Consider the following 23,771-nt stretch of genomic DNA (forward strand, 5'->3'; position numbering starts at 1 on the left):
TTTACAGGTGCCAGAAAAGTATCCATCTGCATCAACTCTAGAACCATTACATAACGAATACATAAACCAGACCTACAACACTGTCACCTATCCTCCCTGCATGTCAATCACCATAGCTGTTCTCTGCACCTATACGCCAATCACAGTGAAGAGGATGGAGACTTAAAAGCAAGACAAGCAGGAGAGAACATCAACACACTTCTGTATATAGTCTGTACTTAGTAAACAGCAGTGGAAGAAACCACACTTGGAGTGAGATTGTTCGTCCCAAAAAGTAGGACCAATATTGATTCCACCCCTCGTATTTTAGCTACTTTTGATAAGGCCCACCGCCGGGGTCCGTGAATTCTGCAGAATCATTGGTCTATCCTCCAGTCTGATCCAGACATAGGATCATCTATATCTGATCGTCCATCTGTTACGTATTGACGTGGCTCCAACTTGCGCGATTGATTGTGCACAGCCTCTATACACGTCCTACACCTGGGACATGGCTTAAAAAACTTCCCCCTGTGGTTCCTGTATTATATGCAAACACATCATGAAAGGAGACTCCTTCACCATTTTTCGACTGGGGAGAGATATGTAGTGGAAATTTATTATGCGGGACATTTTACTTTAGGATGTGTGTGTGTTTTTATAGATTGTCATCTGTCTCCCTGTGTCGGATTTAGCCAAGGAGCGCTCTAGCAGAGGGTACTTTGGCTGAATCGGGACCAGTGGTAAAACCGTCAGTATGAAAACCTTCTCATGGGCTTGGAGACATATCTGCTTTTTAAGACATGCATATCTGCCTTGTCGGTATACTAGTACCGTATACTGACAATAGCCGTAGCAATGTCTCTCGCAGATAATTTTCAAGCCTATTGGGAACCAATAGAATGATCTTTATTTAGATACTGATCACCTTTGAGCAGTATTGAATGAGGTCCATGCTGACAGTGATTGGGGGTGGGCGGGCCACCTGGCTGATCAGACAATGGACATGACTCATCCTTCCTTATACAGGGATGGGGGTGTGTGCATTGTCTGCCCAGCCACATTGATTGCCCCGCCCTGTCCTTTGACATCACTCCTGCATGTTAATCACTTCCTGTATCCTTGTCTTGGGCCAGCCCCTTTACACATTTTGTTAGTAAATAAAAGACACAGGTTGAGCAGGGAGGAGAGGGAGTTGCTCAGAATTTTCAATCAAGATGGTAACACGTGTGTCTGTCTCTGACTGGGGCTGAGGGAAGGGGGACTCACCTTTTTTCCTTGCACAAACTTTGAAGTCGAGCGGATTACAACTATTAATATTTTCTACAACAGATATAATATTTGGTCCTTCATTAGATGTACCTTAGTGGGTCTAGTGTACCTGATTACCTGTACAGTATGTAGGCAAGACCAAGCACGATCTTTAGGAGGAGAATAGGTGAACACCTATCAGATATCCGCAATTCACGGGACACAACTGTGTCACGTAATGTAGGTGAAGCACATGACTGTAATCCAGATGTTTTGCGGGTTCAAGGATTGTTCTGATCAATAGATCCATACGTGGCGGAGACATTGACACATTGCAACTTCGGAAAGAAGCAATGTGGATCTTCAAGCTACAAACTATCCATCCTGTGAGGTCTAAATGAAGCTATTTCATTGCTTGCTTCATTTAATCCAACTGTATGTACACAAGTGTGGTTTCTTCCACTGCAGTTTACTAAGTACAGACATATACAGAAGTGTGTTGATGTTCTGCTCCTGCTTGTCTTCCTTTAAGTCTCCATCCTCTTCACTGTGATTGGCGTATAGGTGCAGAGAACAGCTATGGTGATTGACATGCAGGGAGGATAGGTGACAGGTTGTAGGTCTGGTTTATGATATTCGTTATGTAATGGTTCTAGAGTTGATGCAGATGGATACTTTCTGGCACCTGTAAAGTTCCTCTACTATACTCACATTGGAACGAGGCGTTTATATGATATATGTTTAAGCCGCAATCTTCGGTTCCCCCAATACAGCAGCGCATGTTGCGCAATTATGAGGAGGCGTGTGTAGTGACCAGAGTGCTGGGCGGTTCAGGGGGCGAACTCAGATGACGCGCCTTTCCATGATTCGCGGAGTACTAGCACACACCTCCCCTACAGGCGTGGCTTGTCTAATATCCTTTCGGCGTTCGTGCGGCCGCGTACGGCCATCATAGCGCCGGAGCCTTGACACGCAAAAGTGTGAGGCATCCTTTCCTCTACAGCTTACTTCTACTGAGAGACTTTTGCTCCTGATGATACGTGGCAGACCATGTCATTGTTGAAACGCGTTGAGCCGGTTGATCTCCACCTAGGACAACGGCTCTATAGGCAGGGTGCAGATCTAGTGTCAGGCAGCGCAACAGCTGACCTGGTAGTTTGATTGCGGTCTGATACCGAGACCCAGATCTGTCTTGCATGAATGGGGAGGCAGATGTAGCAGCTTGAGTCAGCGTCTATAGAAATAATTAATACTGCGTGGGATGCTTTTGCTGGAACGCCCTGATGCGTGTGTGACGTGTTTCATATACTATATTAGATTATGAATTGGAATATTATATTGATTCCACTCGTAACAGGGCCTCCACTTTTGACTCACTATCAGCTGCTCTGCAATTTACGCTAGGTAGACTGCTTATGAACGCACCTGTGCCGGGTTACAAATATAAGAACCGTGTCCTGATTCCTTCTCCAGCATATATTGGCACCAACGTGTCAGCAGGATAAGGATTTAGTCCAGACTATATGTTATGTAGTGGGTGTATTTATTTCCTGAACTACACTGGAGCCTGAAAGTCACGAAAGTGATGTACAGTTATTTCCCGTTTAAATGAGATATTAATAAACACTTTATTATTTTCTTTTAAATACGTTCTTCAGCAGTGTGACACAAATATAGATAGTGAACGTACCAAGTAGTTATCTTATCGTGTGAGATAAAGAATGGGACAGTTGTTTTTTTTTTGCTGACCACGGAACGGAGCAACGGATGCGGACAGCACACGGAGTGCTGTCTGGATCTTTTGCGGCCCCATTGAAGTGAATGGTCCGCATCCAAGCCGCAAAAACTGCGGCTCGGATGCGGACCAAAACAAAGTTCGTGTGCATCAGGCCTCAAGGGGGTTTCAGACTTTTTTTTTATACTGATGACCTATCCTCTGCTGTTTGAGGAGGCTGTGGAATTCTCACAGCTTAGGCTACTTTCACGCGAACGTTTTGGCTTTCCCGTTTGTGAAATCCGTTCAGGGCTCTCAAAAGCGATCCAAAACTAATCAGTTTTGCCCTAATGCATTCTGAATGGAAAAGGAATCCGCTCAGAATGCATCATTATGCCTCCGTTCCGTCTCTATTCCGCTCTGGAAGCGGACAACCAAAATGCTGCCTGCAGCGTTTTTCTGTCCGCGACATGGTGCGGAGCAATGCATCCGACATGAATAGATCCGGTTGTTTTATGTCTTCTATAGCCATGACGGATCTGTCATGAACACCATTGAAAGTCATGGGGGACGGATCCGTTTTCTAGTTGTCTTTATTTCTATTGTCTCTATTTCCCATTGACTTACATTGTGTGCCAGCACGGATCCGATTTCTCTGACACAATAGAAAACGGATCCGTCCCCGTTTGACTTTCAATGGTGTTCATGACGGATCCGTCATGGCTATAGAAGACATAATACAACCGGATACATTCATGACGGATGCATGCGGTTGTATTATTGTAACGGAAGCATTTTTGCAGATCTATGACGGATAAAAAAAAAACGCTAATGTAAAAGTAGCCTCACCAAGCACAGTGCAGTACATTGTATAGTGGCTGTGCTTGGTTTTGCAGCTCCTTTGGATTTTCTTGATTGGCCCTGAGCTCTGCCTCAGTGACAAATGAACGTGACTTCACTGGCCTAGGGTAAGCCTCAAACAGCTGGTTGGCAGGACTCTAGGGTGTTGGACCCCCCCGTTCAGTATAGAAAAAAAAAGTTGGAAAACTGCTTTAAAGGGCTTCTCTACCTTTTTCTTACTGATGATCTATCCTTTGGATAGGTCATCAGCATCTGATCGGTAGGAGTCAAACACTCAGGACCCTCGTGGATCAGCTGTTTGAGAAGGCGGCGATGCTCACAGTAGTGCCATGGCATTCCTGCAGGCCAGTGTTGTCACAACTTTGTCACGTGGCCTGGGTGCAGCTCAGCCCCATTCACTTTACTACTACTACTGTGAGCGCCGCTACCTTCTCAAACAGTTGATTGGACTGCGTCCCAGGTGTCGGACCCCCACCGATCAGATGCTGATGACATATCCAAAGGATAGATCATCAGTAAGAAAAAGGTAGAGAACGCCTTTAAGCTGTGGTCTTTGCTGCACACACATCCACAGCTCACACCAGACTGACTCACTTCCTCCTAGAGAGCAAGGGGTTCTGCCAGCAGCCGGGACACTGCATAACGAAACAGAGAGGGTGGTCAATCACTGATAGGACCACCCAAACTACTGCTAAGCTCAGAAATGCAGGGATTTCATGAATACATTAAGTCATACTCAATCTTTTATCACAAAACTATATATCCATCTGCTCAGCTCCTCCTGCTCTATACCATGCTGCCTGCAGATTGTGCTGCACTTCGTGGAGATAGATTCCCTTGAAACCCGTTTTCCCAGTAAACCGTTTTTGTGAAAAAAACTAAAGAAAAACTTTGTAATCTTACCTGATGTCCTCTAAGTGAAGATGCTGGAGTCACTGAGGCATGTAGCTGGAGTAGCTTTCACTGACTTCCTCCTAGGTGACTGATGTCAATGCCAGGATGTCCCAAATTTCCCGCGGCACAGAAGACAGTTTCCCCACGCTGATCCTGACATGTCCATTGAGTGGAGGTGTATACACAGAGAGTAGGCAAAATATCCTCAGTGGGGATAGAATGCTGCTGCGTCTGCCCAATGGGGTACGAATGGGGTACGAATGGAGTGGGGAGGGCGGGGGGAGGTCCGCCCCAGGTTCCGGCTCTCACGGGGGTGCCAGCAGGCCCAGAAGCAATGAGCGCTTCCATCAATACAGATGGAAGCGCTCATTGCTGAAGCACTGATACCCACATACTGCGGCGGGGCAGGGAGCGGAGCGCATAATTCCCTGCCCCACCGCCGATTACCGCCAAAGGCTTCAGGCCGTAGGCCTGAACCCTATGCGGTAGTAAAATCCCGGCACAGGCGCGCGTGATGACGTCATCGCGCGTGCCGGTGCTGGGACTCAGCAGCACAGTGTCGGGACTCTGCGAGCAAGCGCAGGTGAGTATTCCGATTTTAGGGTTTTTTTTCTTTTATGTGCCAACTTTGGGGGACATGAGGGGGCTGGGGTGCACACAGGAGGACATGAGGGGGTAAAATATGGTGGGATACTGTGTGGGGGAAATTTTTTTGGGGGGACATGAGGGGGGTGCACACAGGAGGACGTGTGGGGGGGGAATATGGTGGGATACTGTGTGGGGGCAAATTATTATGGGAGGGATTACTATGTGGGGGACACTACTGTGTGGGGGCAGTGTGGGGGACACTACTGTGTGGGGGCAGTGTGGGGGACACTACTGTGTGGGGGCAGCGTGGGGGCCACTACTGTGTGGGGGCAGCGTGGGGGGCACTACTGTGTGGGGGGGCAGGGTGGGGGACACTACTGTGTGGGGGGGCAGTGTGGGGGACACTACTGTGTGGGGGGGCAGTGTGGGGGACACTACTGTGTGGGGGGCAGTGTTGGGGACACTACTGTGTGGGGGCAGTGTGGGGGACACTACTGTGTGGGGGCAGTGTGGGGGACACTACTGTATGGGGCAGTGTGGGGGGTACTACTGTGTGGGGGCAGTGTGGGGGACACTACTGTGTGGGGGCAGTGTGGGGGACACTACTGTGTGGGGGCAGCGTGGGGGACACTACTGTGTGGGGGGGCAGTGTGGGGGACACTACTGTGTGGGGGCATTGTGGGGGACACTACTGTGTGGGGTCAGTGTGGGGGCCAGTGTGGGGGACACTACTGTGTGGGGTACTTTGCTATTGGGAAGGCACTGTAGGGGCCATTCTATTATTTCTGGGGACACTATAGGGTGTTATTATTACTGGGGGCACTCTAAGGGACATTATAGCTGCTGTAGACACTATAGGGACATTTGGGGTAATTTATCAAACTCGTGTAAATTAGAACTGGCTTAGTTGCTCACAGCAACCAATCAGATTCCACCTTTCATATTTGACAGCTCTTTTGGAAATCCAGTTCTACTTTACACCAGTTTGATAAATGACTGCAATTATGTCTATTAGGGTCACTATTTTTTCAGCTGTATAGTACCTGGGACATTAGGAAGCACAGTGGGCACAGTATTGGGGGGGCAGCAGGATGACACTGTGGGGACACCAGGATGGGGAGGTTGATGGAAAAATTGAGAAATCGAACGTGTCTGTGTTACAAACTCTGTAGAGATGAGATGCAGCTGAAAGAATTTGTCATGGCGTTCTGGGTCAAATGGAGGAGAAGAGGAAAGAGAAGGTCTACATTACAGGAGATGTCCCTGGATGTAAGAGGTATGTGGTCAAGTATTGGGGGGGGGGGGGGGCCGAGAAATGACCCGCCCCGGGGGCCAAACACCCTGGGCACGCCACTGCCCCAGTTTAACATTGTCAGCTAATTTTCATCCAGTTCTCAAATACATTGTGGTGTATACTCGTCCTTGTATTTAATCTTTACCACTCCCTTTTCTCATGTGTTCCTTCTAGCTCCTGGGTCGAATGGGGACAGCTGAGGAGTGTGCCAAGGCTGCGCTGTTCCTGGCAGCTGAAGGTACATTCTGCACAGGTATAGACATTCTCCTAACAGGAGGCGCTGAGCTGAATTATGCCAATAAGAATCAGCAGAAGACACGAAGCAGCATTTACCACTGACTGATCAGAGACTGCAATGTAAATTGGAACTCACTGAATAAAGCTTCTTGTAAATAATCCATATAAGTTCCCTACGAGATGTGCTGGAGATGTATGTCCATGTGATGTTGGAGCAATACCTGCAATATGTTTGCTAGAGGAAAATGAATGCAATCCCCCCAAAATGATTATGATACTAGGTCCTGTGACCCTCCAGCTGTGAAACTATAACTCTCAGCATGCTAGGATACAATGACGATAGCTAAGGAGGCTCCAGATAAGCTGACTGTTTGCCGTGTTCCTAGTGGGTGATGTGCACACAAAGTCTACTGAGAAATATTTTTTAGGCAATGGGAAAATGATTACAATGTAAACCATGAGTAGGGTGTCCAGACATATGTCAGGCTACTACTTGTAGCATCACCATTGAAAAGCTGAGATTACTCCAGAATATAGAAGACTGTATGTATGTTTGGGGCACCTGTCAAGGTGCATTTACTTTTCAAAATATAACATGAGCATGCCACACCCCCTTCATCAGCCTGAAATGCCTCAATCTGACATGTGGTGGGAGGCGTACATGCCACCTAGGTTACCCCATGCAGCTTGGTCCTGTGCCCTTCCCTATAGCCTGTATGAATCTGTACATGGTTCCCCATGGATCCAACCCATCAGTACTGGAGAGTGTTCGAGGGTTATGCTACCCTTCTCTTATACAAGGAATGGGAGGAAGATGTGGGTAGGCAACAATCACCTGAGGAACCTGTCCCAGGATGGTACAGCTTACATTACATTAGGGGTGATCCAATAGGGACCCTTCAGGAGTACCGGTATCCAATTTTTCTTAAAGTGGTTCTCTGGGAATTATTTAAAATAGTCGCCAGCAACCTGTCCTAGAATGTGAGCAGGACTGTTTGCCTCCATTTGCAGGGCTGCCTAGGGGTGTGAGGAGCTGTGGTCTCACTACACACTACAGTATGCTCTGGCACTTTTACATATTACCCATTGTTGAGTGTTCCTGTCAGGAGCTGCTCAGCTATGATGGCATATCGTAGGCAGGATCACATCATTACAGTGTAGTGAGGTCCTTCCTCATCATCCCCTAGGCAGCTCTACAAGTGGAGACAACCACTCCTGCTCACATCCTGGGACAGGTTGCTGGTGACCATTTTAAATAATTCCTGGAGAACCCATTTAAGATGCACCAGCATAATACGGCCACTGCTTGTGGAAACCTGACGTTCTGTCATGCACACTGCCTAGCTGTTGTGTTGCACTGACAGGCCTGTCTTATAAATAAGCAGAATTCAGGTTGCTGATGGAGTTATTCAGGATTATTTCTTATGTAGCAAGTCTATCTGTGCAGCTGCCGTTTCATCTGTGGCTTTAATATCTAAGCTTTGAAGGGGTTCTTGGGGCCCTTGACAAAATGCAAGCTTTCAGATAATTAGTGGAAGGAATATCATAATGTACATGGCAAGCTGGACAGGAAGACACATGCGCCCATCTGGTCGAGACATCAGTGGAAGCGCTCACAGCGCAGATTGCGGAATCCGCAGAGCAGGGGATGGTAAGTGCGGAAATGATCTTCCTTCCACAGGTTGTCTGAAAGCTAGAACGTAGTCAAAGCTTGGAGTACCCTTTAAATGAAATCCTGAAATAATAGTATGAGTCATGATAGATGTTCTTTCCTGTTATAAGCAGAGCTGACATCAGACAACTTTGCTGATGTGGGCGCCACAGATGGTTCTGACACCCAAAGCTTCTTACCACCACAAATCTTTTTAAACAGTTTTTATTCAACGTGTCCACGCCCATTTATGGAGCAACTATGGTATTATTTGGTCACTGTATGGAAGCGTAGTGTGGTACTGCTACTTAGGTGCTGTAACAGTACATTATTTTTACAGTGTACAATGGTTGTGATTCCCACAGTTTAAATAGATGTAACTGGTGCTCCGAAATCTTTTTTTTTTTTTTTAGGGAATTGGGAATTTTTTAAAAGGTTGTGTCATAAATGGCATTTATCATGTAGAGAACGTTAATACGAGGCAGTGACTAATGTATGTTATTATCCATATTGCCTCCTTTGCTGGCTGGATTAATTTTTCCATCACATTATACAGTGCACTGCTTCTGATCGAGGGGTTACGATCAACCACTGCAGAGCAGATATGAGGTGGCTGAGGACATAAGCTGCTGCGCCATCCGTGCCTGCACACTCTCCCATAGTCCCAGCCATCAGTGGTGCTGGCGCTTCGTCCTATACTGTGCACACACGGCCACCACTGCTGGATTGTGGGGTGGTCATAATCCCTGGATACGAGCAGTGAATAATCTGATGGAAAAATGAATCCAACCAGCAAAATGGGCAATATAGAGAATCGCAATACATTAGTAAGTGCCTTGTATTAACTTTCTCTACATGATAAATGCCATTTGCTGAAGTGAGACAACCCCTTTAAGAATCTGGATAAAGTGTATCAAAGTGTCACATATGTGGTAAGAGCTCTGTGGATCCGGCTTTGCTGGATGGTACTGGAATGCCTGCTACCTGGCAAATATGCTGATTCTTGTCTGGACAAAAAAAATGCTGGGTGCAGCAGTTTTTGTCTGGCTGATTCTCTACATATTTATAATTAATGGGACCAGTGGGCATTCTGGTGCCGTCTGGCAATGGTGGATCCAGAGAGCACTGGCAGGCTGTTATCTGCCAGAACAGCCTGCTGGATCTTTTACTGCATATGTGAAACTAGCCTAACGCCACTATGAAAGCCCTAATACTGGTGCTAAAGCAATAACGCATAGGGAGAGATTAATTAGAACCGGTGTGGGTTATGATGGCCTTGATATCCTCTGCACTGGATGCACTTATTTACGACGAAGCGCATCCTCCGGCAGTCCGTGAGCCTAAACTAAAATCCACTGCAGCTCTGAGATTTCAGTCTTCACTTTCACCAGAAATCTGTCGTAAAGATAGATGGGCTTGGGCCTAGTCCCGCCATCTCCATACTACCTCCTCATAAAGTGGCTGGGATGCTGTAGAAAAACGCCACTTGTGATTACATTTAGTCACAGTGGCTTTTTAAAATGTCATAAAACACAGGGTTTGCAACCTTTTTTCACCTATAAACTGTAAGATGAATGATAAATCCCCCTCCCCCTTTTAAGCACTAGCACTAGACCCTCTCCTTTTATCTTTATTCATTCTCCACTACAGAGGAGATCAGCCATCACAAGGAAGTCAAGTACTTGCAGCATAAGATGTTGACACAAATTCTCCTTAATTGCCAGGTCCCGGTTGCTCAGCTCCCTGAGACCAGGTAAAACAAAGAGATCAGTTGGCACAGAGAATACTCTTTTTGGGGTTATTCTTTAGTACCACAGTGTTTTTTTTTTTTTTATCCAGATTCTATAAGTAAAGGTTACGTTTAAAAAATCTAGAAATCCTAAATATCCAGTGATTTTGTGTATGGTGGTGGCATTGTGTATGACCTTGTCATTTGGCCCACCTTGCTTCATGGCCCTAATTAGACAATTTATGATAGCGTTACACTGTAGGACTACAGAATTTGAAGGAGGTGCCAACAAAAGCTTTGGCACAAGCACCATCCAGTGGAAGGCCTATAAGATGGGGCGCAGCATGGCCCATGCATGGATGCAAGGATTAGGCCCCTTTCACACGAGCGCGTTTCCGCGCAGGTGCAATGTGGGACGTGAACGCAAAGCACCAGCACTGAATCCTGACCCATTCATTTCATGGGTCTGTGTCGAGGAGCGTTTTTTTTTTTTTTCACGCATCACTTCTGCGTTGCGTGAAAAACGCAGCATGTTCTATATTCTGCGTTTTTCATGCAGCCCTGGCCCATAGAAGTGAATGGGGCTGCGTGAAAAACGCATCGCATCCGCAAGCAAGTGCGGATGCAATGCGTTTTTCACGGATGGTTGCTAAGAGATGTTGTTTGTAAACCTTCCGTTTTTTAACACGAGCATGAAAAACGCATCAAAACGCATTGCACCCGCGCGGAAAAAACTGAACACGATCGCAGACTATACTGACTGAACTTGCTTGCAAAATGGTGAGAGTTTCACTAAACGCACCGGGACCTAATCCGTGATGCTTGTGTGAAAGAGGCCTTAGTCTTTATTGAACGGCTACAAAGAAATTTACGTGTACAATTACCTCAGCGTGACTTGAACACTGCACACCAGTTATCATACAAATCCACAATAGGCAGTGGTGGTCCTCACAGTAGAGTGCACAAATGTATTACTCCCTGCATCAGGGTATCTCGGTATAGCTCATAGAATAGCTCAGTCAAGTCCAGCAGCAGTTCCAGCAGTAGCCCTGTGATGGAGCATGGTGACATATGAGCAATAACCTTAACACTTAAATTAAACCATAATTAAATAAACACACAACAACTTTTCCAGTGGTGAAATAATGGCCGCAGTCCTTTATTAAGGGTTAATCTCCAAACCAATAAATATTCAATGAAATAATTAAAAATTCACTCAATAAATAACCATTAAAACATTACTGCCCCCCCAGAAAAGCTGGGTGACTAACCCCCCTCTAACTCAGGACCGCGACTTAACAATATTAAGGGCGGGTGGGTGGGATGACGTCTTCTCTTCTTCAGGTGTTCCAGGGCAGACAAACTCCGGACCTCCGGACACCTGCTTAAATAGACCAGATTCCCGCCTCCTGGCCTTGCTTGACCAATCAGCGCTGGGCAGAACTCAGGTACCCAGCAACAGGTAAGTAACCAGGAACCAATCAGCGGAGTTCTTCACTTCACCTCAGGTAATTATCGATCCTGTGTTACAGGGAAAAAAGGCGGGAAAAACAGGGAGAAAGCAGCAAAACAGGAGAAAAACACCATATACAAAGAAAATCCTCTTATGCTCAATGTCACCATGGTGGTGACTTCGGCATACGCCTACCTGCCCACTTCCATTATGTTCGGTTAATTTCATCTATGTCTTGTAATGATACCAGGTTTCCACATTGCTGTTGGTTCTTTCTGGGTGCCGTCGTTTTACACTTTCATGTGTACAGCCGACTAGAGAATAACCCAGTAGGCAGGGACATATTTATAACAAGGCACATGGGGAAAACAAAAGATTTATGTTGTTTCTTTGACTTTAGTGCTGTTTCTCATGCCTCCTCATAACTTTAGTTTATTGTAGCTACAAGCCAGCTTGCTTCACAGCAGACCATTCCACAATCCACACACTGACATCAAAGCAGTACAGCTCCTCAGTATATCTTAAAAAAACAAAAACAAAAAAAAAAAACACACCACAGTGGTCACAGTGTAGGGCCTCATGCACACAAACGTGTTTTTGGTCCGCATCTTTTATGGGTCGGATGAGGAACCATTCACTTCAATGGGACCGCAAAAGATGCGGACAGCACACCCATGTGCTGGCAGCAGGGGGGTAGCTAAAGGTTCATGGACCCTGGTGCAAGAGTTCAGCTTGTGCCCCCCTTCCCTTAGTGCTTTGTGGCCAGTGGCAGGGAAGCACATAGCCATTGTGCTGCCTGAGGAAAACTTGAAAACGGCACTCACCCAAGCCATGCCAAATTCTTGATTCTAACCCCTTCCCTCCAGCCCGAGGTGTAACGTGTCAGCATGCACTTTCTATAATACCTGTGTTTTTCTTATGCAGCACAAGGGTCTTTGGGACCCCTCAGGCTCCTGGGCCCGGTAGCGAGTGCTACCTGTGTTACCCCTACAGCTACGCCCCTGGCTACCTGAATCCGTATATTGCGTTTCGCAGTCCCACAAAAAAATAGAACATGTTCGATTCCTGTCCAGTTTTTACGAACAAGAATAGGGCAGTTCTATAGATAGCAGGACGCTCCGTTCTGCTAAACAACCAAACACACATGGCCGGTATCTGTGTTTTGTGGAACCTCAATTTGCAGACCGCAAAAATGGCAAGAGTTACAGCTCATTTGGATAAGTGATGTTACACTCGTTTGTTGGAACGGCCTGTGAATACGGATACATTTTTTACACGGACAATCACACTGCGCCTGTTTTTCTTGTAGACCCAATCACTTGAGTGAATGAATCTTGAAGGAAAATCAGAGCTGGATGGAGCATGCTGTGATTTTTCCAGGAATAGCATGCACCATCTAATGACTGAGATGGGCATTAGGGTTTTTGGGCAAAGGGTATATTTACATGGTGTTTTTAACCACAAAGTTGAAATTGCATTAATAAAGGCTTTTAAACCGCAGTCAGCTTTACTGGGTTTGCTACAGTTTTGTGATGTGGTTATTTCCCATGTATTTTTTCCAGGGTAAAAATGTAACATAAATGTATATCACTTGTATAAACTACCCAAGATGCTCCCCATTCGGGTATTTCAGGACTTGAGATGTGAGATCTTCAGAGAGACCTGGAGGTATACCCTAGTGGAGCTGATGCTGGGCCAGTACCCAGAGGGATACGGAAGGAAATACACTGCTTTGAGTGACCTGGATGTGGACCCTAGTGGAGCTGATGCTGGGGCCAGTGCCCAGAGGGATACGGAAGGAAATACACTGCTTTGAGTGACCTGGAGGTATACCCTAGTGGAGCTGATGCTGGGGCCAGTACCCAGAGGGATACGGAAGGAAATACACTGCTTTGAGTGACCTGGAGGTATACCCTAGTGGAGCTGATGCTGGGGCCAGTGCCCAGAGTGATACGGAAGGAAATACACTTCTTTGAGTGACCTGGATGTGGACCCTAGTGGAGCTGATGCTGGGGCCAGTGCCCAGAGGGATACGGAAGGAAATACACTGCTTTGAGTGACCTGGAGGTATTACCCTAGTGGAGCTGATGCTGGGGCTAGTGCCCAGAGGGATACGGAAGGAAATACACTGCTTTGAGTGACCTGGATGTGGACCCTAGTGGAGCTGATGCTGGGGCCAGTGCCCAGAGGGATACGGAAGGAAATACACTGCTTTGAGTGACCTGGAGGTATACCCTAGTGGAGCTGATGCTGGGGCCAGCTCTCCAGGAGAGACTGGAAGAAGACACACTGGGCAACACCATTCCCTAATAAATAATTAATAACGACACAAACACAATCACTTTAGATAAATATTGGTTGCAATGTTTATTTAGAGTAACAAATAAAACAATACATACAATAAAAAATTAATAAATAATTAAAATGACAAAATTAACTATACCTGAATCAAGTCCATCTAGCAACAAACACCCCTACAATAAACATTGCAACTATACCAAGGAGGGAAGGGGGTACTACTCTGTTATTGTAGCTCTTTTATTCTGAAGTGACCATGTAGTTCTCAGGAATAAATTTAAAAAGGGTTAACTTTCCCGCCACAGTCATCATAAACCCAATTACAGTTATACTTACTTCCTGTCGCTGAGCACAGCAACCAATCATATCCCACAGCTACAGCAGGCAGAACTCAGAAAACCGGCTTGTACTGCGTGTACAGCCGAACCAGCCGACGACCTCTTAATAGGTAATTTTCATATACCGTATTTTTCCGCTTTATAAGACACACTTCTTCCCACCAAGGTGAGGAGAAAAAGTCAGGTGCGTCTTATAAAGCAAACGTGCTGACGGCACATCACAGGCTGATATCCAGGAGCACGCAGCCAGCGTTTAGAAGTGAGGCGGCTCTCTCTAGAAAGAAGTATGAAGCAGGCGGCAGCCATTGAATTTTTCTAATTTTTTTTTTTTTACTGTTTCTTTAATAACTCTTGCCTCCCTTAGGGGCTAGAACCTGGTATTTTTTCATCCCTGTCCTATTTACCCTGATAGAGCTCTATTAGGGTGAATAGGATCTCACACTCTCCTGCTGCCCTGTGCATAGTGCACACAGCAGCAGGGAGGTTACCGGGCTTCAGTAGAGTCCTGGCTGCCATGGTAACCGATCGGAGCCCCAGGATTACACTGCTGGGGCTCCGATCAGAAGCTGCCACTGCCACCAATGAGGAGGGGACCCTGTGGCCACTGCCACGATGATTTTAATACTGAGGGATTGGGGCGCACTGCACCACGAATGATAATTAACCTTTAATACAGGTGCCGGCAGCAGAATCACACAGCTAGGAGCTGCAATCAGGCAGTTAACCCCTTAAGTGCCACACCTGAGGGGTTAAATGACGCTGATTGCGACTATGTGATTCTGCTGCCGACACCTGTATTTGTATTAAACGAGGGAACCTGTCACCTTCAGCAGGCACCCAGTTCCGATCACCGCCCGCCGCACCTCCAGCCAGATGCACCAAAATCTTGAAAAACGAACTGTAATCCCCTGCACGCGCTATGTAACAGCAGAGTTTGAAGTCAAGGGGGCAGCAGCCTCCTCGCTTCAAGTCAGGATAACCACGCCCCCTTTCCCTGCCTTTTCACCTCTGATTGACAGCCGCGCACGTGAACGTTCTGATGCGCACTCCCACCCGGGAGCCTGCAAATGGAGCCGCTGAAAACTACCTAACAGCGGTATACAGCAATGTGCAGGCACGATAATAGACACGTCAGGGCTCATGTATGAGACTTCGGCCTCATGTGTAAGACTTCGGCCGGCTTTGATGTACAGCCGAAAACTATCGGCTGGCTGTCAATTAAAAGCAAAGGGGGGGAAAGGGGGCGTGGTTATCTTGACTTGAAGCGAGGAGGTCGCTGCCCCCTTGACTTAGAACTCTACTGTTACACAGCGTGTGCAGGGGATTAAAGTTCGTAAAGATTTTGGTGCATCTGGCCGGAGGAAGAAAAGGATCTTTAGAAACATACTGCTGGCTACTTTAAGGTAATGCTGATGGTTTGGGAGGCGTTTTTTAGGTGACAGGTTCCCTTTAACTTTCATTGGTGGCGCAGTGCGCCCGCCCCTCTCCTTCTTATTGGCAGCAAAGGCACAGGGGGGAGGGACAGAGTGGCTCCTTCTCCGCTGACAGCAGCGCACTCATGTTCTGTGATGCTAGGCTGCGCAGTAGCACAGTCTAGTATCGATAAAAGGCAAATCCCGGTATCGTATCGTTACCGGGACAAAAGTATCGATTGGGTATCGATATTTCGATACCTGCAACAACCAGGGCTTTTTTTTCTCAGAGAAAAGGTGGTGGAACTCAGCCCCCCTCCCCTGGCCACGCCCCTACCCACCCCTAGGACCGCCCCCTAAAGCCGCCCCTTTAGAGAACAGGGATGCAAGTTGGGGGGGGGGGGGGGGTATAAAAGTCCAGCCCAGCAAAGAAACCCCCCAGATGGGGATGGCACTGTTAATGGGGGATCTGGGGATGGCATCCACAGATCCCCCATCCTATAACAGTGCCATCCACAGGACCCCCCCCCATCATACAACAGTAGCAATCCACAGACCCCCCCCCCCCCCATAACAGTGCCATCCATAGACCCCCCCCATCCTATAACAGTGCAATCCACAGAGCCCCCCACCCCATAACAGTGCCATCCACAGACCCCCCACCCCATAACTGTGCCATCCACAGACCCCCCACCCCATAACGTGCCATCCACAGAAACCCCCACCCCATAAGACCATCCACAGACCCCCCCACCCCATAACAGTGCCATCCACGGACCCCCCTTAACAGTGCCATCACAGACCCCCCCACCACATAACAGTGCAATCCACAGACCCCCCCACCCATAAACAGTGCCAATCCACAGACCCCCCCTTAACAGTGCCATCCACAGACCCCCCCCACCCCATAATCAGTGCCATCCACAGCCCCCCTACCCCATAACAGTGCCATCCACAGACCCCCCTTAACAGTGCCATCCACAGCCCCCCCACCCCATAACAGTGCCATCCACAGCCCCCCCACCCCATAACAGTGCCATCCACAGACCCCCCCACCCATAACAGTGCCATCCACAGGACCCCCCTTAACAGTGCCATCCACAGCCCCCCCACCCCATAACAGTGCCATCACAGCCCCCCCACCCCATAACAGTGCCATCCACAGGACCCCCCCACCCAATACAGTGCCATCCACAGACCCCCCCTTAACAATGCCATCCACCAGGACCCCCCCATACACTGCCATCCACAGACCCCCTCCCATTGCCGCTCCAGGACAGTTATAAAATGTGTAAAATTAATAATGATTCTATTCATGAGTAGGGATGAGCGAACCCGAACTGTATAGTTCGGGTTCGGGTCGTACCGAATTTTGGGGTGTCCGTACACGGACACGAACATTTTCGTAAAAGTCCGGGTTCGGTGTTCGGCGCTTTTTGAAAGGCTGCAAAGCTGCCAATCAACAAGCGTCTAACTACTTGGCCCAAAAGGGCCTTCACAGCCATGCCTACTATTGGCATGGCTGTGATTGGCCAGTGCAACCATTTGACCCAGGCCTCTATTTAAGCTGGAGTCAACGTCGCGCCCGCACGTCACTCTGCTATGATCAGTATAGGGAGAGGTTGCAGCTGCGACTTGGGGCGAGATTAGGCAGATTAACTCCTCCAAAGACTTCCTTCTGTGATCGATCTGCAGCTGTGGATCATTGAAGTGCTATTATTGACTTGCTCACTTTTTTGAGGCTGCCCAGAGCGTTTTTAGATCACTTTTTTTCTGGGGTGATCGGCGGCCATTTGTGACTTGTGGTGCGCCAGCACGAGCTATCACCAAGTGTAATTTAACCAATCGATAGTGTGGTTATTTTGTGTTATATCCTACATCAGCTGCAGGCTGAGCCTGTGTCACCGAAGTGCATTAACCATCAACAGTCTGGTTATTTTTTGGCCATATACTACATCTGGTGCAGGCTGAGCCTGTGTCACTCTAGTGCATTTAACCATCAACAGTGTGGTTATTTTTTGGCCATATATTACATCAGGCGGCAAGTTGAGCTGTCACCCAGCGCCTAAAAATAGACCTGACATTTCTATTCAACCAAATCTGTACTGTTTTGCTGGTCAAGTTATTTGTAGAGACCGTAAATGCACACTTTTTTTTCTGGGTTGAAAAACCATTCCCAAATTTGCCATTCTCAAAATAAACTAGTTTCTGGTATTGAGGCCTACTTGAAATCTATCCCAAAAAGAAAATCTTACATTGAAGGTATTGATAGTGTCATTCAGAAAAACCTAAGACACACGCTAGCGTGCTGATAGAAGTGTGATTCTGTGATTAAACCTATACCTGTCACACAGCGCAAAAAAAGAACAGGCCTCACATCTCTATTTAACCAAATCTGCACTGTTTTAGCTGGTCAAGTTATTTGTAGTGACCGTAAAAGCAGACTTTTTGTTCTGGGTTGAAAAAGCATTCCCAAATTTGCCATTCTCAAAATAAACTAGTTTCTGGTATTTGAGGCCTACTTGAAAATCTATCCCAAAAAGAAAATCTTACATTGAAGGTATTGATAGTGTCATTCAGAAAAACCTAAGGACACACGCTAGCGTGCTGATAGAAGTGTGATTCTGTGATTAAACCTATACCTGCTCACACAGCGCAAAAAAAAACAGGTCTCACATCTCTATTCAACCAAATCTGCAGTGTTTTATCTGGTCAAGTTATTAGTAGTGACCGTAAAAGCAGACTTTTTGTTCTGGGTTGATAAGGCATTCCCAAATTTGCCATTCTCTAAATAACTAGATTCTGGTATTTGAGGCCTACTTGAAATCTATCCCAAAAAGAAATCTTACATTGAAGGTATTGTTAGTGTCATTCAGAAAAACCTAAGACACACGCTAGCGTGCGGATAAAAGTGTGAATCTGTGATTAAACCTATACCTGTCACACAGCGCAAAAAAAAACAGGTCTCACATCTTATTCAACCAAATCTGCACTGTTTTAGCTGGTCAAGTTATTTGTAGTGACCGTAAAAGCAGACTTTTTGTTCTGGGTTGAAAAAGCATTCCCCAAATTTGCCATTCTCAAAATTGTGGTGAACGGGATCACATGAGGAAAACATCTATAAGGGACGCGGACATGGTCGTGGTGGTGTTAGTGGACCCTCTGGTGCTGGGAGAGGACGTGGCCGTTCTGCCACAGCCACACGTCCTAGTGAACCAACTACTCAGGTCCCAGTAGCCAGCAGAAATTTACAGCGATATTTGGTGGGGCCCAATGCCCGATCTAAGGATGGTAAGGCCTGAGCAGGTACAGGCATTAGTCAATTGGGTGGCCGACAGTGGATCCAGCACGTTCACATTATCTCCCACCCAGTCTTCTGCAGAAAGCGCACAGATGGCGCATGCAAACCAAGCCCATCGGTCTGTCACATCACCCCCATGCATATCAGGGAAACTGTCTGAGCTCAAGTTATGCCGCAGTCTCTTATGCTGTTTGAAAGACTCTGCTGCCAGGGTTTCCCAAGGCATCCACACTAGCCCTTCCCCAGGGGTGGAAGAGATAGAATGCACTAACGCACAAACCACTTATGTTTCCTGATGATGAGGACATGGGAATACCACCTCAGCACGTCTCTGATGATGACGAAACCACAGGTGCCAACCTGCTCGCGTCTTTCTGCAGTGTGCAGACTGAACAGGAGGTCAGGGATCAAGACTGGGTGGAAGACGATGCAGGGGACGATGAGGTCCTAGACCCCACATGGAATGAAGGTCGTGCCACTGACTTTCACAGTTCGGAGGAAGAGGCAGTGGTGAGACCGAGCCAACAGCGTAGCAAAAGAGGGAGCAGTGGGCAAAATCAGAACACCCGCCGCCAAGAAGACTCCGCCTGCTACTGACCGCCGCCATCTGGGACCGAGCACCCCAAAGGCAGCTTCAAGGAGTTCCCTGGCATGGCACTTCTTCAAACAATGTGCTGACGACAAGACCCGATGGTTTGCACGCTGTGCCATCAGAGCCTGAAGCGAGGCATTAACGTTCTGACCAGGCACCTGCATGCAAAGCATGAACTGCAGTGGAGTACACACCTTAAAAACAAGGAAGTCACTCGGCTCCCCTGACTAACCCTCTTCTGCTGCTGCCGCCTCGGCCTCATTCCTCCGCCTCTGGAGGGAACGTTGGCACCTGCCGCCCAGCAAACATGGGATGTTCCACCAACACCACCACCTGCGTCACCAAGCATCTCAACCATGTCACAAGGCAGCGTTCAGATCTCCATCTCACAAACATTTGAGAGAAAGCGTAAATTCCCACCTAGCCACCCTCGATCCCTGGCCTGAATGCCAGCATTTCTAAACTACTGGCCTATGAAATGCTGTCCATTTTAGGCTGGTGGACACACACAGCTTCAAACAGCTCATGTCACTTGCTGTCCCACAGTATGTTGTTCCCAGCCGCCACTACTTCTCCAAGAGAGCCGTGCCTTCCTGCACAACCAAGTGTCCGATAAAATCAAGTGTGCACTGCGCAACGCCATCTGTGGCAAGGTCCACCTAACCACAGATACGTGGACCAGTAAGCACGGCCAGGGACGCAATATCTCCCTAACTGCACACTGGGTAAATGTAGTGGCGGCTGGGCCCCAGGCGGAGAGCCGTTTGGCGCACGTCCTTCCGCCGCCAAGGATCGCAGGGCAACATTCTTTGCCTCCTGTCTCCTCCTCCTCTTACTCAGCTTCCTCCTCCTCTTCTTCCACCTGCTCATCCAGTCAGCCACACACCTTCACCACCAACTTCAGCACAGCCCGGGGTAAACGTCAGCAGGCCATTCTGAAACTCATATGTTTGGGGGACAGGCCCCACACCGCACAGGAGTTGTGGCGGGGTATAGAACAACAGACCGACGAGTGGTTGATGCCGGTGAGCCTCAAGCCCGGCCTGGTGGTGTGCGATAATGGGCGAAATCTCGTTGCAGCTCTGGGACTAGCCAGTTTGACGCACATCCCTTGCCTGGCGCATGTGCTGAATTTGGTGGTGCAGAAGTTCATTCGCAACTACCCCCGACATGTCAGAGCTGCTGCATAAAGGTGCGGGCCGTCTGTTCGCGCTTCCGGCGTTCACACCCCTGCCGCTGCTCGCCTGTCTGCGCTACAAGCGATAACTTCGGGCCTTCCCGCTCACCGCCTCATATGCGACGTACCCACCAGGAGGAAACTCCACCGTGCATATGCTGGGACAGGACTGTGCGAGCAGCAGCAGGCCATAGTGGAGTTTCAGCTGCAGCACGCACGGGTCAGTCGCACATAGGATCAGACACACTTCACCACCAATGACTGGGCCTCCATGCGAGACCTGTGTGCCCTGTTGCGTTGTTTCGAGTACTCCACCAACATGGCCAGTGGCGATGAACGCCGTTATCAGCGTTACAATACCAATTCTATGTCTCCTTGAGATAACCTTAGGGCGATGATGGAAGAGAGGTGGCCCAGGAGGAAGAGGGGGTCATTTTTAGCACTTTCAGGCCAGTCTCTTCGAAGTGACTCAGAGGGAGGTTTTTTGCAACACCAGAGGCCAGGTACAAATGTGGCCAGACAGGGGCCCACTACTGGAGGACGAGGATGAGGAGGAGGTGGAGGAGGATGAGGAGGAAGCTGTTCACAGCGGGGTGGCACCCAAAGCAGCTCGGGCCCATCACTGGTGCGTGGCTGGGGGGAAACACAGGACGATGACGATATCGCCTCCCACAGAGGACAGCTTGTCCTTACCTCCTGGGCAGCCTGGCACACATGAGCGACTACATGCTGCAGTGCCTGCGCAACGACAGCAGAGTTGCCCACATTTTATCGTGTGCGGAGTACTGGGTTGCCACCCTGCTGGATCCCCGGTTACAAAGACAATGTGCCCACCTTACTTCCTACACTGGAGCGTGATAGGAAGATGCCGCGAGTACAAGCGCACGTTGGTAGACGCGCTACTGAGAGCATTCCCAAATGTCACAGGGGAACCTGTGGGAAGCCCAAGGCGAAGGCAGAGGAGGAGCAAGAGGTCGCCAACAGCAGCTGTGTCACGGCCGCTCCTCTGAGGGCAGGGTTAGCATGGCAGAGATGTGGAAAAGTTTTGTCACCACGCCACAACTAACTGCACACCACCTGATACGGAACGTGTTAGCAGGAGGCAAAATTTCACTAACATGGTGGAACAGTACCTGTGCACACACCCTCCACGTACTGACTGATGGTTCGGCCCCATTCAACTTCTGGGTCTCCAAATTGTCACGTGGCCAGAGCTAGCCTTTTATGCCTGCGGCCAGCGTTTTGTCTGAACGTGTATTCAAGCGCGGCAGGGGGCGTCATTACAGACAAACGCAGCCGCCTGTCCTACAGCAATGTGGACAGCTGACGTTCATAAAAATGAACCAGGCATGGATCCCACAGGACCTGTCCATCCCTTGTGCAGATAGACATTAACTACCTCCCCTTAACAATATATTATTGTACTCCAGGGCACTTCCTCATTCAATCCTTTTTTTAATTTCATTTTACCATTATATTGCGGGCCAACCCAAAGTTGAATGAACCTCTCACTCTGTCTGGGTGCCGGGGCCTAAATGTGTGACAGTGGCTGTTCCAGTGGTGGGTGACGTGAAGCCTGATTCTCTGCTATGACATGAAGACAGATTCTGCGCTGACATAAGGCCAGATTCTCTGTTACGGGACCTCTCTCCTCTGCCTGGGTGCCTGGGCCTAAATGTGTGACAGCTGGCCTGTTCCAGTGGTGGGTGACGTGAAGCTGATTCTCTGCTATGACATGAAGACCGATTCCCTGCGCTGACATAAGGCCAGATTCTCTGTTACGGGACCTCTCTTCCGATCTGCTGGGCCTAAATGTGTGACAGTGGCCTGTTCCAGTGGTGGGTGACGTGAAGCCTGATTCTCTGCTATGACATGAAGACAGATTCTGCGCTGACATAAGGCCAGATTCTCTGTTACGGGACCTCTCTCATCTGCTTGGTGCCTGGGCCTAAATATGTGACAGTGGCCTGTTCCAGTGGTGGGTGACGTGAAGCCTGATTCTCTGCTATGGACATGAAGACAGATTCTGTGCTGACATAAGGCCAGATTCTCTGTTACGGGACCTCTCTCCTCTGCCTGGTGCCTTGGCCTAAATATGTGACAGTGGCCTGTTCCAGTGGTGGGTGACGTGAAGCCTGATTCTATGCTATGACATGAAGACAGATTCTGTGCTGACATAAGGCCAGATTCTCTGTTACGGGACCTCTCTCCTCTGCCTGGGTGCCTGGGCCTAAATATGTGACAGTGGCCTGTTCCAGTGGTGGGTGACGTGAAGCCTGATTCTCTGCTATGACATGAAGACAGATTCTGCGCTGACATAAGGCCAGATTCTCTGTTACGGGACCTCTCTCCTCTGCCTGGGTGCCTGGGCCTAAATATGTGACAGTGGCCTGTTCCAGTGGTGGGTGACGTGAAGCCTGATTCTCTGCTATGACATGAAGACAGATTCTGCGCTGACATAAGGCCAGATTCTCTGTTACGGGACCTCTCTCCTCTGCTGGGTGCCTGGGCCTAAATGTGTGACAGTGGCCTGTTCCAGTGGTGGGTGACGTGAAGCCTGATTCTCTGCTATGACATGAAGACAGATTCTGTGCTGACATAAGGCCAGATTCTCTGTTACGGGACCTCTCTCCTCTGCCTGGGTGCCTGGGCCTAAATGTGTGACAGTGGCCTGTTCACAGTGGTGGGTGACGTGAAGCCTGATTCTCTGCTATGACTTGAAGACAGATTCTGTGCTGACTTAAGGCCGATTCTCTGTTACCGGAGACCCTCTCTCCTCTGCCTGGGTCTAATGGGTGACAGTGGACTGTTCCAGTGGTGGGTGACGTGAAGCCTGATTCTCTGCTATGACATGAAGACAGATTCTGCGCTGACATAAGGCCAGATTCTCTGTTACGGGCCCGCTCTCCTCTGTCTGGGTGCCGCGGGGCCTAAATATGTGACAGTGGCCTGTTTCAGTGGTGGGTGACGTGAGCCTGATTCTCTGCTATGACTATGAAGAC

At 48.5% G+C, this 23,771-nt stretch overlaps 1 protein-coding gene across 2 annotated transcripts in view; it reads left to right on the forward strand.

Moving 5' to 3' along the window:
- HSD17B14 (hydroxysteroid 17-beta dehydrogenase 14) overlaps positions 1 to 8,368 on the forward strand; it is a 75,474-nt gene extending 67,106 nt beyond the window's left edge. For both annotated transcript variants that reach the window (XM_040435034.1, XM_040435042.1), the window contains one exon: positions 6,756 to 8,368. In XM_040435034.1, coding sequence (XP_040290968.1) covers positions 6,756 to 6,920 — 165 coding nt within the window. In that variant the 3' untranslated portion in view covers positions 6,921 to 8,368. The remainder of the gene's footprint in view (positions 1 to 6,755) is intronic.
- Positions 8,369 to 23,771: the final 15,403 nt, after the last annotated feature.

The sequence above is a fragment of the Bufo bufo genome, chromosome 1 (genome assembly GCF_905171765.1).
Source record: "Bufo bufo chromosome 1, aBufBuf1.1, whole genome shotgun sequence".
Taxonomy (NCBI): Eukaryota; Metazoa; Chordata; class Amphibia; order Anura; family Bufonidae; genus Bufo; species Bufo bufo.